At 39.0% G+C, this 18,379-nt stretch overlaps 1 protein-coding gene across 3 annotated transcripts in view; it reads left to right on the top strand.

Annotated features, from left to right (window-relative positions):
• PTPRN2 (protein tyrosine phosphatase receptor type N2) overlaps positions 1–18,379 on the top strand; it is a 2,126,515-nt gene that overhangs the window by 2,014,376 nt on the left and 93,760 nt on the right. For all 3 annotated transcript variants that reach the window (XM_069211159.1, XM_069211160.1, XM_069211161.1), the window contains 2 exons: positions 3,808–3,955; positions 17,996–18,069. In XM_069211159.1, coding sequence (XP_069067260.1) covers positions 3,808–3,955; positions 17,996–18,069 — 222 coding nt within the window. The remainder of the gene's footprint in view (positions 1–3,807; positions 3,956–17,995; positions 18,070–18,379) is intronic.

Below are 18,379 nucleotides of genomic sequence, written 5' to 3'. Positions count from 1 at the left end.
TCTCAACGAGGTTAATGAACTGCAAAAGAACCATCTTGTTCATATGCTGAGCAATTATTGATTTGAATAGTTATTGATTTTTAAGATTTAAAGCACTAAAGACAGAAGAACATTGGCATTTTAAAGCCTCCTAGGTACTACATTTATGGAGTCATGTGTCTTGCATTACTAGTTGCTGAAAGGCAAGAGTTGACATTATTGTCAAATTGTTGAATTATACTGTTTGAACACAGTTTTATTTATTTATTGGCGTGTTCTTTAACCCATAGGTGGCTTGCAGGCTGCTTCAGAATAGTATTTACACTCAGAATTTATCAGTAGAAGTAAGAGAAATGCTGTGTAACCACCTCAACAGGTTATTAGAAAGGCATTGATTACTGTCTTTGAAGAAATGCCTATGAAATATGTCCAGTATCGGTCTCAAAGTCAAATGACCATACATATTATTTTGTGTCTATGTCAGAGATCTGCAAATCCATGTGAAGGGCCAACCAAATATCCCTGCTCTAACTCTCACATCGATAAAGTCAATAAGAAATCTGTGCATCTCCTACCAATGACAGAATTAATATATTTATAGTGTCATCTGTAGGCCTAAAGGTAAAAAAGGGATTACAAGTTGAGCTCACAAAGTCACAGAAAAATTGAGGATATGTTCAGTGACAGTAAAAAAAAAAGAGGTGACCGCAACCATTAATTTTATCAGAGCTCTACTAGAGCCCTTTCAATGTGGAGGAGTGAATCAGTTTTTTAAATTACACATCAGTGGGGGTTGGGCTTGTAGGATTCTAGTGTTTGAGGAATGACAATGTGAGGTTAGGATAAACTGTACTCAGTGCAACAACCCCTTAGAATAAATCAAACATATACAAAAAATATTAAGAACCGCTATGGGGCTCACTGATTATCAGACAAATTAGTCAATTTAACATGATTTCTACATGCTTTCTTTCAGCTCAGCCTAAATACGTCAGTGTCAGGCATATGTAGATATGAAAATACCAATGTGATTGTGACTCACTTTTAGCACATCGGTTGTTCAGCTTTATTGTCATGTGAATTTTCAGACCATGAAAGAAACCCTGACGAGTTTATGGAGGTATTGTCGGAAAGTCTAAGAGGCCATCATTTCCTTGACAAATTCTTGCTCACTTCTGAAGATAAAAAAAGTAGAACACTGTCAGTTCAAAAGACAAGCATATCACAGAAATGCCAATTTGGAGAAACATGGATTGTAATTTAGGCACTCGTCACATTTGACAAGTGCCTCTGGGACTCCCCAGGCAAATGAATATAGCTTCTTCGAATATGGGATTTTTGCTTGAGGGTAGATAAATACGAATGTGAATGTAAAAGGGACGAATTACACATTTTTGCATGTGTATGCTTTCAAATGATAAACCATTTTGTTAATGAATATGCATCTTTATATTTGCAAAATTTGCATTTTTTCTGCAAAGTTTGTTCTAGACAGGTATGGATGGACAAGCACTCTTTTTTAGTGTGGCTATTATATGTACTTTTTTGTGATGTCAGTGCATCTATCAATTTCCACTGTTGCAATAAATTTGTGTGATTAATTATGGCGATACTCTATCTAATTCTGATAAACAATGTTATTTTTTAAATTTAATGTAGCAAAATGTAGAAAGTTCCATTGGTATGCTATTCAGAAGCATGAAATGTTCAGGTGTTTTGGTAGTCTACAAATGTTACTGAAATGTGCTACTTTTATCATATGTTTGCATTTATGTAAAATGCCCACATATGCAAGTGATCTCTTTACACCCAGCCTCGTGTAAAAACCTATGGGACTCCTTACAAGTTCGGCGGTCGGACAAGCCGGCTGCCAGACTCTCAGTGAGGAGACTGTTGTGGAGCTGGAAGTCTCCCCACCAGCCCCATTACAAAGTTTCCACTAGATTGACTGGCAGAAACCAAGGTTTCCATCAGTCAGCCTAGTGGAAACTGTGCAGCGACATTAGTCCCTACTCCACATGTACCCGAGGCCAATGCCGTTGTACAGGGGGGCCCCTCAGCACCCTTGGAATGTGCACTGTCTGCAATGCAGACAGTGCACATTCTGACAGTGCTGGGCAAAGGGGCCCCAGCACTGGCTTACCGCCAGCCTTTCCATGGTGGTCAGACCACCATGGAAAGGCTGGTGGTAAGTAGAGTTGTAATCAGCCAGGTAGTGCTGAACCCGGCGCCGCCCTGGCTGAGTACATCTCAGACTGCTGTTGGACGGCCAGGAACCATGTTCCCAGTGGGATGGCGGGCCGACTGCAAGGGTCATAATGTGGTGGTGAGACCACCACAGTTGCAGAGGTACGACCATGACCACTGGACTGGAGTCCTTGGGCCACCAGCCTCATAACAAGGCCCTATGTCACCACTTCGTAACTAAGGTCTAGATGCAGTAAACCATACGCCAGTTACAGATCATGTCATTTTCAAAACCCTAGGGTTTGCGACTGTGAAATGGTGTTTGGTCATTCGCCAAACCCCTTTATAAGTCGGAAAGCCTTTCAGGCTTGCAAAAGTGCTTTTGAGGCACTGCCAATTGCAATTTGAAGGGGGCATGCAAGAGGAGTTCTCTCCCAATTGCAGTTCACAATGCTATGTATCAATGCTGTGCATCCACAAATGAAGTCACAGGTCTTTGAAAAGACAAGTCAAAGGTGGCAGTAACTGATTTTCAAAGGGACGCTCTCTCAATGAGACAGCTTCCTCTTTGGGAATCTTGTCAGGTAGCCTTGACAGGAGGCAGACACTCCTTCTGATGCCCTCCCGAACAGGAACACATTTCTTTAATCATCACCTGTCCCTTTAATTGACACAGACAGCTTTAAAAAAAGTTCCTGATTTGGGAATGAAAATGCAAGCCCAGTGGTATGATGCCCCTTACAGGCCATTTACAGGGGGTTACAACCATTTGCAGGGGCTCGCAAATTGAAACCTGCTTCATTAATAATCATTAGGCAGCTTGTTTTGCATTCACCTTCTAACTGTTTGTGATGTCACCAGTTAGTGCATAGGGCCTTATTATGACATTGGCGGTCTGAGGTCTGCCATTGCCACAGTGGAGGTCAGACCGCTGCAATTGCAACATTACGAGGTGGCGGGCAGACCCGCCAGCCTGCCACCATCCCCGCCAGGATCCTCGATCCCAATGGGCTGATGGCAGGTGTAAGCTGTAATCAGCCAAGGCGGCGCTGAAGTCAGCGCCGTCCTGCTGATTACAAACCTGTTCTTCACCCGCCTTTTCATGGCAGTAGCACTGTCATGAAAAAGCTGGCAGAGAACAGGTACAGGAAGCCACAGGGGGGCCCCTGCACTGATCATGCCTGCAGCATGGAAAGTGCAGGTATTCCCCTGCCCAGCACCATCTAATTGCACACTTTCTGCCGTGCAGACAGTGCGCATTTCGAGGGTACTGGGGCCTACTGCATGCAGCAGCATTGTTGCTGGCTCAATTATGAGCCGGCGACAATGCTGCTGCCGCTTTTCCACTGGGCTGACCAGCAGAAACCATGGTTTCCATTGGTCAGCCCAGTAGAAAAATCATAATGGGGCTGGCAGGGAGGATGCTAGCAGGGCGGTGACCACCCCATTGGGAGTTTGTCGGACGGGTGTTCCTGTCTGCCAAGTTCATAATCAGCCCCTAGTTTTTATTGCAAATTAGTGTGACGGTGTGCATGTAATGGTTTGTGAATTATACAGAATGTCCTAATGGTTCATTTCTAAATAACACAATGGCAGTTTGTCTAGAGCATGTTTTTGATTATTGCTTGTCTTTTTTTTCAGTCCTACATGGAAGATCATTTGAAGAACAAAAACCGTCTGGAGAGGGAGTGGGAAGCTCTCTGTGCTTATCAGGCGGAGCCCAATGCAATGACTGTTGCACACAAGGAGGAGAACATCCAGCGGAACCGCTCCCAAACTGTGGTGACATGTATGTGCTTTTTTAAATTTAGTGTTGGAAATGTGAAGGGAGTTGAGAGGAATGATATGGTTTGTAAACCACACTTATTTAATGAGTTATTATTGCAGAAGATCCACAGGATTTCTCCTAAACTGCCAAATTCTTTATTACTATATGACTGTTTTGAGCTTCCTGGAAAGACTTAAACATTATAAAAACAGTTATTCATTTATACTCTGAATGTAAAATCTGTCAATACGTATCCACATTCTTCAGTTTGTAACCCTACCATCTAACCTATGTTTGCTTCACATTGAATCTGTAAAAGATTCATATCACCTTTCTTATCATCATTGTGAATATATTAAAGAAAACATCAAACATCAAAACTTTCTGTAGATTATGGTAACGAGCAAAAAGAAGTAGGGTTAACATGTGAATTATAGCTAGTACAACATACAGCAGCTTAAAATACGTTTTAAACATTTGACAGAATAACATAACAAAGGAAAATAAAGCCTGCTTGATAGTGAGGTCAGAGCTATCCTTAGCAAGGTTGAATATTTAATTAAACTATGGCATAAAGGTATCTCTGATATCAAAAGCCATTCTTCATGATTTGTACATAGAGTTAAAATATTTAAGAGTTTTTTTTATAAGATAGCCATTTTACTCATTTAGAGATCTTCACAATAAAGAAGTTAACTAGAGTAATACAGTGAATATATGAGCTGTGCAAGGAAAAAGGTCGGGGTACTCAACAACATTGGTAACTGAGACCCACCTGGAACCAGGTAGTATGATGTTACACTGAGGTGCAGCATAGTGGTAGAAAAAACTCCAACTACTGTGTCAGGGAAAGTAAGTGATCAAGACAAGATTGGGCCATCTTTAAACTGACTGATAGTTCCTTTCCCTCTTATGTTCAGTTTTGTGCCACACCCAGAAACAACTAGTTCTCTGTCTATCCCCTTTGCGGAACGCTTCCTCCTTTCTAAAGATAGAAGAGCAGACTGAGAATACTTGGGTAGAAAATGATATACTACAGTAGGTAACAACTAGCATCCATTTGCCTATAGTCAGCTATTTCAAACTTTACTCTTTCATCTCCATCTTCCTACCTAGGTAAAAGAAAAGCACTTTATATTTTTTCCTGAACATCCTTCTTCCTCATGAGCAAAGGTAATGTGTTCCACTTGAGTGGTCCTTAAACTCCAAAGCTTTTCTTCCCTATTTTATTTTTTTGACCAGTGAGAAAACACAGATGCTAAATTCCAGCAAGAGCTCCCTGAGGTATTTATGTAATATTTCCAGATAGTCAGGTGCTTTACCAGCTACGCTTTATAGTTATGCCTACCCAGTTTGCACTTGGTTCTGCCAATGTGGAGAACATCTCCATTTAGGAACAAGGTTTCCATGCCTAAAGCTTGCTTCATTATATTTACTTCATTTCTAATCTGTGAATAGGGAACATGGGTGTTTTGGCATTGAAAAAATTACAATAGTCAAGCTTTGAACTGCAAACCTCTGGTGGCATGGTCTTTCACATGCAAGAGACTAGACCTCAGTTTTTAAATTGAAAAAAGACCAGTTGACTGGTAATGCTGAATTGATATTTGAGGGATACATCTTGATTCTACCATACCCCAAGTTCTAATATTATGTAATGTTATGAAAATATCTATGGCTCTCATATCACCTGGGGGTATCCTGGCAACTGTAAAAAAGTGGAGGAATAAAACTGTCAGGATGGCTTTAAATTGCACATCCTCGCTAATGTCTACCAGCCCACTGAAAAAAATCTGTTTACCAGCATTCAGTTGCAGATAATTTTCAGCTATCAAATCCTCTATGTATGGTTTTCAACAGGTATATTCTAAAGGACTAAGATTATGCCCTTCCTTCCCCGATCTGGTTGGTAGGGGTATCATTGATGGTTGAATGGCACAGTAAGCCAAATAACCTGGGAAAGAAAGGGCCACAAAGATGTTAAACATAATTGGTGCTAATGGGGACCCTGAAGGACCACACAGGCCACAAATTCGCAAACTGAGCAGTCTAATAGTAAGGGTTAGAACCACTAGCCTGCTAGTTTGCCTACTGTCACTACCCTTAACAAATGGAACAATAAGATAGAACTCTCCATCTCAGATAGATCAAGCAGGACCAGCAGACTTGCATTCATTGATATAAATTAAAAAGTTAAATATATTTCTCTAAAACTTACACATATAATCATAACAATCATCAAACAAAAAAATACATTAAAATATTAATAACTTAAAATATAATAAAATATAATAAAACATATGAACATTAATTAAAAAATACAATTTCTATAAAAATAGTTAGAATTATTAACATGAACTATCTCTCGCTCTCTCTATATCTATATATCTCTCTCCATATATATCTAGATATATAGATATATTTCAAAACAATAAAAACACTATTTAAACCATTTTCAAAATACTTTAGCAATATTTCTAATAACAATTAACAAACGTATATCATAAAAAACACATATAACACTAATTAAAATTAAAAAAATACAATCTATATAAAAATAAAATGTGAATACAAATGACAATTATTTTTTAAATAATATAGACATTAGAAAAAATAAAATCAAAATCAGTAACAACAGTTAAAAATAAACAAAGCTGGTAAAAGTGTTGTACTTCAAAGGAGTTGTACCTATATTCTAACTCCAATTTAAGGAAAAGTAGGAACATTGTCAAATAATTATGTAATTTACATAAAAAATAAAATGAAAACTAATAACTTATTATTTAAATAACTTCCCACATTATTGTCCCATTCCGCTGGAAACCCAACAACCAGCTACTAAATTATAAATTACTAAACAAATGGAACAGCAAGTTAGTGACACATTCAAACTCACAAACTATAGTTAAAAAATAAAACACAAGTTTTATTGTAATACTTAAGATTAATGTAATAAACTACATATTAAATTAATGAAAACAATACTTAGTATATAAAAGTAAACAATAATAATATACAACACTATTTTATTACCTAGTGGCAGTTGCCAACTAGGTAATTATAGTTAGGATAATTTTTTCCATAGACAGAGTGTTTTTTGTTTTGCCAATACCTTTGGCACCGTTGATGAATCTTCATGAAATTTTCAAAACATATACTTTGGTCAGTTAAACTGGTGTCTTAAAAGTTTCTGGGTGATCTGTGAAGCGGGGGCCGAAATTAAAGGGGGTTCCCAAAACACTTTTTCTAAATTCTGTGTTTCTGGGGATTTTGCATTCTTTAGACACACATACAGCATGAACTGTTGAACAGAATTACACCAAATTTGGCACAAAGCTAGATTCTGATCCACAGATTACGGTTTTTGTGGTTTGGTGTAAATCTGTTCAGTTGTTTTAGTGTAATTTAAGGGCACAAAATATAGATATCTAGCACCGCGCATTCCCTGTGGATTGCTTGCGGATTGATCTGCGGATCCACGCAGCACAGGGAGAATCTAATTGGCTATCCGCAAGCTGACAGGAACAATGTGGGCATCATTTTCTTTAATCGGAAAATGGTCTACGGGGCTGAAATCCTGGCTGACTGTAGATGATTGGATCAGGGTAGAGGTTCCCTAACCCCATGGGTGTTATATACTTGTGATAAATAAGTATTGGTCTTCAAATGCCTTAAAACATATTTTTTCTATGGTTTCCGAGAACTGCAGATCCAGCCGTGGGGCTCAGCGCGGCCCCTGGTGTAAATCCATGGGTGGATCCCCAGATTTTGCAGAACATAAAAAAAACAAATATACATTCCTACACTTATCCAAACACCCCATTACCCTCTCTGAAACCCAGAGATACTCTGTCACATCCACACTCACACCCACACAGACACTCTCACATCCACCCTCACACCCATGCAGACACTCTCACACAGACTCAGAGAGGGATACTCTTATACCCACTCTCACATTGAGGTAGACACTGTCACACTCCCTCTCATACCAAGACTGAGGGCCTAGTTAAGAGTTTGGTGGATGGGATAGCCCGTCTGCCAAAATCCCGACAGGGTGGTTGGCGCTGTAGTGGTGACCGCCCCACCTGACCTATTAAGTGTTTCCCACTAGGCAGATTGGTGGTAACCTTAGTTTCCGCCGGTCAGCCTAGCAGGAAACAGGCGGCAGCATTGTCTCCAGCTCAAAATTGAGCCGGCGGCAAACCTGTCGCCTGCGGGGTGCATCACCACCCTTGCAATATTTCCTGGCTGAACATTGCAAAGGCACTGGGCAGGGGCCGTCCTGTGGCCTCTTGCACCTGATCTCTGCCAGCCTTTTCATGGCAGTGAAATCGCCATGAAAAGGCTGGTGGAGAACGAGGTCGTAATCCACAGGGCAGCGCTGCATGCATTGCTGCCCTCTCGGATTACGACCTCCACCCACGTTACCCGTCAATGTTGTGGTGAGTTTTCCGAGTGGGCCAGTGGGTGGAAACGCGGTCCCAGCAGGAAACCCGTAATAGGGCCAGCGGGCAGAAAACTGGAGTGGCGGTCTTCACAAACTCATAATGAGGCCTTTAATGTGGTAACTCTAATGTCAATGTACCCTTTGATTTTTTTCAGTGAATTTCTATGTTTTTTAAAATTCTATTTCCTAACTATAACATCCCTGCAAGCTTTGTTTTTTCAGTGAATATATTTAAATACACAAACATAATATTATTATCTTCTATATTCTGTTAATTTATATTTTAGACCTGATTATATTTTGACACAATTTTCTTGCAGTTTGATATACTTGAAACAAGATTTGTGTCTTTCACCCTACATATAACTCTTTGTAACTTAGAATTATTTTTTATCATCATCAGTGTAAGGTTTTCTCCACTTCTATTCTCATTGGGAATTAGATCATCATAGTACCTTGAAATACAATGAAAACCACACAACCTAGTGAATCAGTTTCTAGATATTATAAACAGTGCATTATTAAATCCAAATTTAAAAAGTGTCTACAGAAATTATATTTCTGCCTGTCTGCAGAGAACAAGATCTAAAGTTTGTTCTTGGAAATCTGGCGGTCCCTTGGGTGCTAGGGTGCTAAGATCCTTGATAGGTTGTGTTCATCAAAATCACTTCAAAGGCTGAAATATCCCATTACCTGTAGCGCATCATTCTTAAGTGAGAGAATCCCTTTAATCCTTGTAGAGGGACATTTAAAGTGAGTATTGCTACCTCATCTTGAATGCCATCAACACTTCCTCCTTTGTATTGACCCTCAATATATCCCATTTTGTAGGCAGTAACTTAAATTAGCAGTAGTTTCATTAATCCATGCTTCTGTGAAAAATAACACATCTAGATTATAAGTTATGTTGCCGTCTTTTATCTTAAATGCGTGTTTAAACACCTGTCTTCCATTGCCACACCCAACCCCAGGTACCAAACGGAGATCGCTTTTAATCCCCTCTATAGGATCCCCAATTGCTTTAATATAAAGGTAGTTTCCTGCAGGACAGAGAAATGACTCCTAACTGACAAAGTCATTTGCTACAGGACTCACTAAAGTAACCTGAATGTGTCTGAGACCTGACTACAAGCCTTCCAATTATGCTTATGCAAAAGATGAGGCAATCCAGAAGAAATGAACAGCTGTTGACGCAAGCGGATGCTAACTGACATGCTCTTCATCTCACAACACTTTGAAAACATACCTAGCAACAGCGCTTTCTAATCAGTAGCTGTCCTTATACTAGGCCTATTTATAATGCCAGTATGTGATTGTGCAGTCGGGATGGGGCCATCTAGATCAGCTGTTGCTGCTCAGCCTGACGGACAGTGTAGTCTGAAGCCAACAAAGTAGGAAAATTGAGCCAGATTTCAGAAGCATAATGCTTTCTCAGCAGTTTCGCTGGCAAGGCGAGAGAGGTTTAGTTTAGCAACAGCAAGTAACTAAACTCCAAGGAGACTGCAGAGGCATCGCCCCCCCCCCCACCCTGAAGTTCATGGATGACAAAGAGCCATGAGATCCGTCTTATTGTCTTTTGATAAGGGTTATTGGATTGAAAGGTGAACTTTAAATTCTCTTGTGAAATGTCCTCTTCAAGATAGGCAACCATCGACTAGACACAGTTTAAAATTGGTACATAGGAAGAAAGTTGAGGTACACAGAAAAGGAGATAGATCCAGGTGTCGTTTGAAAAATGTGTTTGTTCGAATAGAAAATGAGCATTTTGAAAAGTCTTGTTTTTGGGCTTTCCTGAACTGTAGTAGATTTTCTTGCCTGAGGATACTAGGTTGGCTGTTTTTCATAGCAAGGCTTCTAAAATAGAAAATGCACAACTATCCAAAGTTTTAGGTTTGTGATGAACGATAATGAGATACTTAATGCTACAAGATGGTGGGTCATTGAGAGAGTTTGGTATTTTTTCCAAACGGTAGTTGTCTTTGTCACGTGAAAGAGAGAGGTTGCAAAACTGAGTGATGAAGTGTGCAAATTAAGCGTGTGGTATTGTTGTGCAATTTTAGGGGGAGCTAGGATAGAAAAGGAAGAAGATGAGTCAGTATTGTGTTGCTGTTCGAATCTCAGTATGAATGTATCACAGGTTGCTTTTATTGGTGTGATAGATATGCAATCGATGTAGAAGCCACTAAAATAAAAAATACACACACAACTGAATTCAAAGTATATGGTTTCTTACTCAACAGAGTTAACTGTTTGTTACAAGTTGCAAATTGCAATAAATCAAGAAAAAATGCCCATGACAAAATATGAGTATTGATTTGAATTCATGCTGGCAACTTATGACTGCATATTGCTTTTGGAGGATGCACACAAATAAATGTTGCGATTCCATTCATGTTTTGGCAACAATTTTGACTACTGATCACAAAAATGTTGCTTTAAAAACATTAACACAATAACTTGGCTGTTCAGTACTACTTAAAGCAGACTTTTACAAAATTATTTAACTCAAAAGAACATTTGAAAGACAGAAGTCATTTTGAATAATTTTAACATCAATTTGTCACATATTGTGACTTTTGGGGTTAAAAGTTGAAAAACTGAACATTCCCAGACAGTGGGGAGGATGTGGCTGCCAAACATAGAAAGCTGGAAAAGGGATATGAATTGGTGCACGCTTGCAGAGAAACAAGTGTATGAAGGAGTAGGGTGCCACAGGAAATGGACAACAATTTGGAAACCCCGACAACAATACAGAGAATTGTTCATCAACATATAGAATATGAAAATGACTGCTGGAATTGAGGTTCAGGAGGGACATGATTGGAAACACTGTCCAGTGTTTGAGTGCAAGCGTAATACATTCTCGGCTTCTGATCAATCTTACAATGCTGCTGAGCGTATACCTCTATGAATAGAGGTGACCAGTTGTTTTTCTTTTTTTGCATTTTAAATTTAATAAAAGTATTTTAAAAAGATAGTGTGATTTTGAGGGCCACAGTTAACAGATTGTATGAGAGGTATACCACATGACAAATTCACCACTCTCTCATAGTGACTGACCATTGTATTTTTTTCTGTGCTCTTCAGCGGCCTAGCCGTTTTTAGCACAATAAACTAATCACTGCAGTCTGAAACAGTTCATGAAGCATACAAGTTTTGGGGTATTTCTTTTCTTCTTTCTCGTTTCCTTACTTTTTCATTCTTGTCATTCTTTACTCAAACCAAGAGTACTAACAGGTTCATTTTGAGTCTGTGTGCAATTTGAATTTGGGTGAAAAGGAGTTTCTGCCCAAATTGAGTTCACATGTTTTGTTGAATTCCCTCACTCCTTTGTTATTTTCGTGCATAGAAAAAAGCATGTAAATTTAAAACAAGAGAATGCAGTAATCCAGTAATCTGTTGTACGGACTCTAATAACATATGTTTTGTGGCATTGCAGCCTTCCAAACTCATAATGATACTGCAGTAAACCCCCGGGAAATACTGCAGTGTGTGATATTGGTAATTCCCGGTGCTGTACCCACATCATATCTAGCATGGGCCTCAAATGTGCCCATAAATTGTCATCCTAAAAAAAAAGATTTGTGCCCTAAGGTACATTGACCATCTCATTTACTGCACATATTCACCTTTTCTTAAGATCTTAAGATTTCCCCACCTTCTGTATGTGATTAATACCACAAAGAGACCAAATATTTGCATTGAATATAAACCACACACTTTGCAATATGTAGACTGCCCCAATGCTTGGATGAATTTATTGGAAAATTGACGTAACCTTCTGCCATAGAATTATTATTTTGTAGTGTTTCTTTTTTAATTCCCTGGATATATAAGAATGTCACTTTCAAGAAAACCAGACACATATACACAAATGTTGCATTTGCTAGGAGAATGAACTGTTAGACTTTTGGTCCCTGTGGTGATAGGTAAGTGTGTTCTGCCTCATACTCTTTCTCTCAGGGATCTAACTGATATAGGAATCCCGTTACCCATTGGGTCTCATTTACTGTGAGCATACGTTTTCAGGAGAAAACTATACTGTCCGAGCAGTTTATAAATAACACTTCATATTTACATATAGTCAACTGATTTTGCCACATTTTCCTAAAAATAATTAGTAATACATTAAGAAGAAGTACTTGTCAATGTGCCATGCATTCAAATTCACATGAAGGAAATCTTACATTGACATTAAGGTTCTACAAATACAGCCTGTGGGTAAATTGTGAACGTGAGATTGGTTAAGAGAGTCTTATTACAAGCTATTAACTACCTCTAAAAATGGCAGTGTCATATATTCAGTTCCTTTTCATATACTAATATCAGTTATGTTTTGATTCAATTATACAGTTAATTGATACAGAATGTATTGTTATTGTAATCAATAAGTCTTATTGTCTAAATTTCTGTTTGTGCAGAATCATTTGTGTGGGGGCTTTTACTGATGCCTTTGTTGAGATTTTTGTTTAATTCCATTTTGACCTGCAACCAATATACTCTATCAAATAATGTTTTAGGTGCCTGAACAAAATGGGACATTGACACTATAACAATAGCTATTTTTCATCTGTGAGTTGAAAATCCTACCCTAATATAAAAATTATACTTTAACATATAAAAAAAGGTAGGCTTGAAAATCAGTAACTTGGTGATATCAGGAAAACTATGGCCCGTATTTATACTTTTTTTAGCGCCGCATTTGTGTCACTTTTTGACGCAAAAGCGGCGCAAACTTGCAAAATACAATTGTATTTTGTAAGTTTGCGCTGTTTTTGCGTCAAAAAACGGCGCAAATGTGGCGCTAAAAAAGTATAAATACGGGCCTATGTGCCTTTTCAATTGTTTTTTAAGACCCATGAAGCTATAATGAAATCTGGAGTCGGGACTAAATATAGTTTAATTGTATTTTCCATTGCTTCCCTCTCTCTCCCTTCCACATTCTGGTCTGCTCAAACACAGAAATGCCCCACAGCTTAAACTGTTATTAAAATTCAAATAGGCTAAACTTTATGTGATTTGTTAATGTGCCCTCTGAAGTTTTAGTGTCTCTTAAAATGACACCCAAGTCACATTGAGGTATATGAGTTTGTTGTGATTTGCTTTCGAGCATGCTGTTTTTGACATGGTGCACAATTCACAGAAATATTTGTAACTATCATATTTAAACTCAAATGAATTAGCCTTGAATTCTTATTAGTTTATAGCAAGGGAGAGTATTGAGAAAAATAGTAATTTTTGATATCTGTGTTATCTGCAGTTGACAACTCAGCCTTTCATCATTCTGGGGTTGATAAATTGAGTACAGTTCAATTTGGTGGTATTACCAGGCATTGTTTTAGAACCAGCATAAATGTGGTATTACACACTGTTTAAAACAAATGTCATTATTACTAGGGAAGTAATAATAAAAATGATAGGAAGATGTAGAAAAATGTCCAAGTAATGTGCTGGAATACATTATGATGATGGTGCCAAGTAATTTAGTTGCTCCATATTGCACTGCAGTGGACTCAGGGTGCAGTACATGAAGCACCAAAAATGATTGCCACTGGCATCTAACAGATCATTATTGGAAGACTCAAGTCTACAGCTTTTTCAAAACTCAAATAAGGTTTATATGTTTTAGGGGGCATGTTAGACTTGGCATCATTGGCATGGTCTTCCTTAACCTTTTGCCTCTACTTCCCAGGTTGTTTCTGTGCGCTGGACTCTGTTTTTGATGTTTTTGTTTGCTTGGGACACTTTTACCCATGCTGACCAGTGCTAAAGTGTAAGTGTTCCCTGTATAAATTGTATGTGTACATTGGCTATCCATGAGTGGCATATTTGATTTACCAGTAAGTCCCTTGTAAAGTGCACTAGAGGTGCTCAGGGCCTGTAAATCAAATGCAACTAGGGGGCCTGCAGCGATGGTTGTGCCACCCACCCTGTAAACATGGTTCAAACCTGCCACTGCAGTGTCTGTGAGTGCAGTTTTAAACTGCCAATTCGACTTGGCAAGTGTACCCACTTGCGAGGCCCAAACCTCCCCTTTTTATACATGTAAGGCACCCCTAAGGTAGGGCCTAGGTAGTCCAATGGGGGCTTCCTTTAAATATGATTAAAGCGCATATTCCCTTTAGGAGCAGGTCAACGTGGAGTTTGGGGTCTCTGAACTTACAATTTAAAAATACATCTTTTAGTGAAGTTGGTTTTTAGATTGTGTGTTTGCAAATGCCACTTTTAGAAAGTAGCCATTTTCTTGCTTAAACCATTGTGTGGCTCTGCTTGTTTGTGGATTCCCTGTCTGGGTCAGTTTGACAGTTGGGCTGTTTGCACCTCTCCACTAGACAGTGACACAAAGGGAGATGGGGTGTAGCCTGCATATCCTGATGGGCAATCTGGGCTGAGGGGAGGAGAGGAGTGGTCACTTACACCTGAAAGTGCTGTGCCTGCCCTCACACAATACAGTCTCCAACCGCCTGGTATGTGTCTGGGGCCTGACCTGGGCAAGGCAGGATCTTGAAAACAATAGAGACTTTCCTTTGAAGAAGGCCGAATTCAAAGACAGAAAGGGGTATAAAAAGAGCACCCAAAACCCCTGAAAATCAGATTACTTCTTGAACCAAGAGGAACCTCTGCCAAAGAGAAGAGCTGGAAAAGCTGGAGGAGGAGGACTGCCCCTTTGCCTGTGGCTGTGCTTTGCTGGGTTGGCCTGCAGTAGCTGCTTCTGCCTGAGAGAGGACAAAGACTGACTTTTGTGTGATTTCCCACTTGTGAAGAATCTCCATGGGCTTGAATTGAGCTTGCCTCCTGTTGTTGAAGTCTCAGGGACAACAGAGACTTCTCTCTGGCAGCACGTGGGCTTTCTGCTGAGTGTCCTGTCTGCCAAGTGGTACCCTAACCTGTTTCTGGCCCCTTGAAAGGTGCAGTTGGTGGAAAAGGACAGAAATCCACGCATAGACCGCCGTGCGGGGAAACGTTCGATGCACCACCCCCTTTGCAACTGAAAAATGACACTCTGCCGGCCTCGCGGCTAAAATCGACACTCCACCTGCATCGTGGCTGGGAGATCGACACAACGTGGCTGGAGAAACGATGCGCAACACCAGCAGCGGCTGCTGTTAACGATGCAATCCCCCAGGCAACGTGGTTTCTTGACACCGTGCGACCAGATTTTGACACAATGTCGCTGGCCACGGAAAATCAACGCAAAGCCTGCCTGGACCCCAGGTCCCTGTCCGGATTGACGCATTGCTCTTTTGCAGGAGAGAAGAAACGATGCATGATGACTCGACCGGAGGAGGAATGACGCACGCTCTCGCCTGACGGTGACAAATCGACTCATTGCTTGCCTTTTTCGATGCACACTCGCCAGCGTGGCTTTATTTTGACACTACCCAGGTACATTAGTACGCTAACAATGGTCTCACTGTTTTCTAAAGGACTTAAGACTCTTGCTTTTCATATTCATAACTTGACTTGTGTATATTGGATTTTTGTTGTTTTGGTCTTGTTTTGTTTAGATAAATATTATCTATTTTTCTAAACCTGTGTTGTGTCCTTTCGTAGTGTTTTCACTGAGGTACTGTATGTGTTGGTACAAATACTGTAGTTTACACCTTGCTTCTGAAGTTAAGCCTGCCTCATTGTGCCAAGTTACCAAGAGGGTGAGCAGGGGTTAACTGAGGGTGATTCTCCTTTACCCTGACTAGAGTGAGGGTCCTTGCTTGGACAGGGGGTAACCCGACTGCCAACCAAAGACTCAATTTCTAACAGGGTGGCTTTTCAGAAAACAGCACACGGAGGTGGAAATAACTTATAACCTAAATAGTACAGTTAATCTCATTTGTGATATTAACAGAGATCTCATATAACTTGTGATTTCTCTAGAATAGCCTTAAGGGAAATGTAATGTTACAGTGCACCTTAATTTTCGAATGTCTTGTAATCTCATTGTTTATCTGAAAACCTTACTGGGTTGAAAAACTTTTCTTTTATTACAGTCTTAAAATGATTCTCATGTTTTCCCTAGAAGTATTGTGTCTATCCTCGAAAGTAATTTTAACAAGAGAAGCAGCTCAAAGGAGAGCCCACTGCTGGCAGTCACACCACTGAGCAAGAAATATTATTAACTCTAATTCCAGTTATTCCATCAGTGGCCTATAAATGAATTGAGCCTTCTAGATTTTTGTGCTAGAGTGGTATTATCTCTCAATAAATTCAATTGTTTGGGAAGATTTATACAGAAACACTGAAAAAATTAGTTGGCCATAATGCATGCATGCCAAATTTGGATACAATCTTAATGCATTTTTCTAAATGCATAAACATCCGAAAAAATTTGATTTGGGAGGTTGCTGTGAAAATCACTTCAAGTAAATGTTCTGAAAAATCCTTTGTGGAGGAACCCCTGAAAGTAAAGGTACATAAAAATAATATAATAATTCAATAAAAGGCTGAGATTTAAGTACTCCTTTCCTGAGTGGCAAGTATATGTTTTGTGTTCTTCGGGCAGCAGAAGGCTCTATTTTCGTGTCAGTGGTTGCATTTTTGATTACGTATATCAGGCATCAATATCTACATAGAGGCAGTATATGTATCTGTACATGTAGAAAAGAAAAAGTAAAGAACAAGCTTAATTGATTATTCCTTGGAGTATCATTAACTAAATCAAATGATTGGATCTTTAATACTTCAGTTTATCTTAACATAAAAGCAGACATTTTCAAATCTAGTCAATCTAGAATTAAATGTTAACCTGCAAATAAAAACAAAGTCACTCATTCCCTCTCAACCACCCCTGAATAAAAGACTTCTTGAAGATTGATTCATGTTGACCTGTTGTCCAGATTGCACTAAGCCCATGTTGAGAGTGTCAGAGTTCATTGTTGGGTGATAGACTGCATTTTTAAATATAATTACAACATATTCTAAATGTAGAACTATATTTATATAGTCCCACGCTGGCACAGTTCAACTTCTGAGATCATTGTGCAATGCCTATTTATCCACCAGAAAGACTGTATTTGTGTGTGAAACTGACAACTTAAGTCATTCAGTTGATAATGTACTGACAGTTTATACCTTTGTATATTAACTGCATACCATGCAAGGAATCTAAATCATTCAAGTTGTTGCCTTGTAGGACATTACTCAAAGATTAGATTTAACAAAAATTGCCTGCCTATCAATTTTGGGAAGATTTTCTTCATGCATAATTTTGATCACTATACTTTTCATAAATTCAATCAGTCTCACATGTCTGCATTTGATTCAACAATAATAAATGTTTATTATTAATATTGAATCACCCAGTGATAATCTAATGGAATTGAAGGGACTCTAACATATGCATTTGATAACTAATTTATATTACACTGTTCATAATCATGTAATGTTATAAAATTATAACCAGCTGATCATCCCATAAATTAGTAACCCCATAATGCTGAACCCACTTTTAATTTTTCCACAGATTTAACACAAATACATCCCAGCAACCTTGTAAGGACATTCAGCCTGCCCTTCACTTTTTAGAGCCTGTCCTAGAGAAATGAATGATCTGAATTTTTCACTTCATACCAGCTGATAACACTAACACCAGCTATTCTCTTGCTTCCCATTAGATGACCATTCTAGAATACGACTGAAAGTTGAAAATAGCCATGACAATTCTGATTACATCAATGCAAGCCCAATTGTAAGTACTGGTGCCTAATTAGATGCAATATGTTATTGTCACGCTATGGTGAATGATGCTAAATTATGCTGTACCACTGTCTCTGCTCTAACATTTCAAGACCAGGATGTAAGAACTGTGCTTATCTTGTTGGTTTATTTAGCTTACTCTTCTATAGTATGTTAACTGCTTTGTCAATTAAATTCATAAGTTTATTTGTCTACAAAATTATTGTAAAGGGGCATTCAATGAAATGTGAATATGCATACTACCTTTAATTACAGGACAAAAAAGATCTAGTTTTAAGCCTGCAAAGATGACAGTTATTTTG

The sequence above is a fragment of the Pleurodeles waltl genome, chromosome 10 (assembly GCF_031143425.1).
Source record: "Pleurodeles waltl isolate 20211129_DDA chromosome 10, aPleWal1.hap1.20221129, whole genome shotgun sequence".
In the NCBI taxonomy this organism is placed as follows: Eukaryota; Metazoa; Chordata; class Amphibia; order Caudata; family Salamandridae; genus Pleurodeles; species Pleurodeles waltl.
The sequence above is the reverse complement of the archived record's forward strand: the minus strand, read 5'-3'. Positions and strand labels throughout refer to the sequence as shown.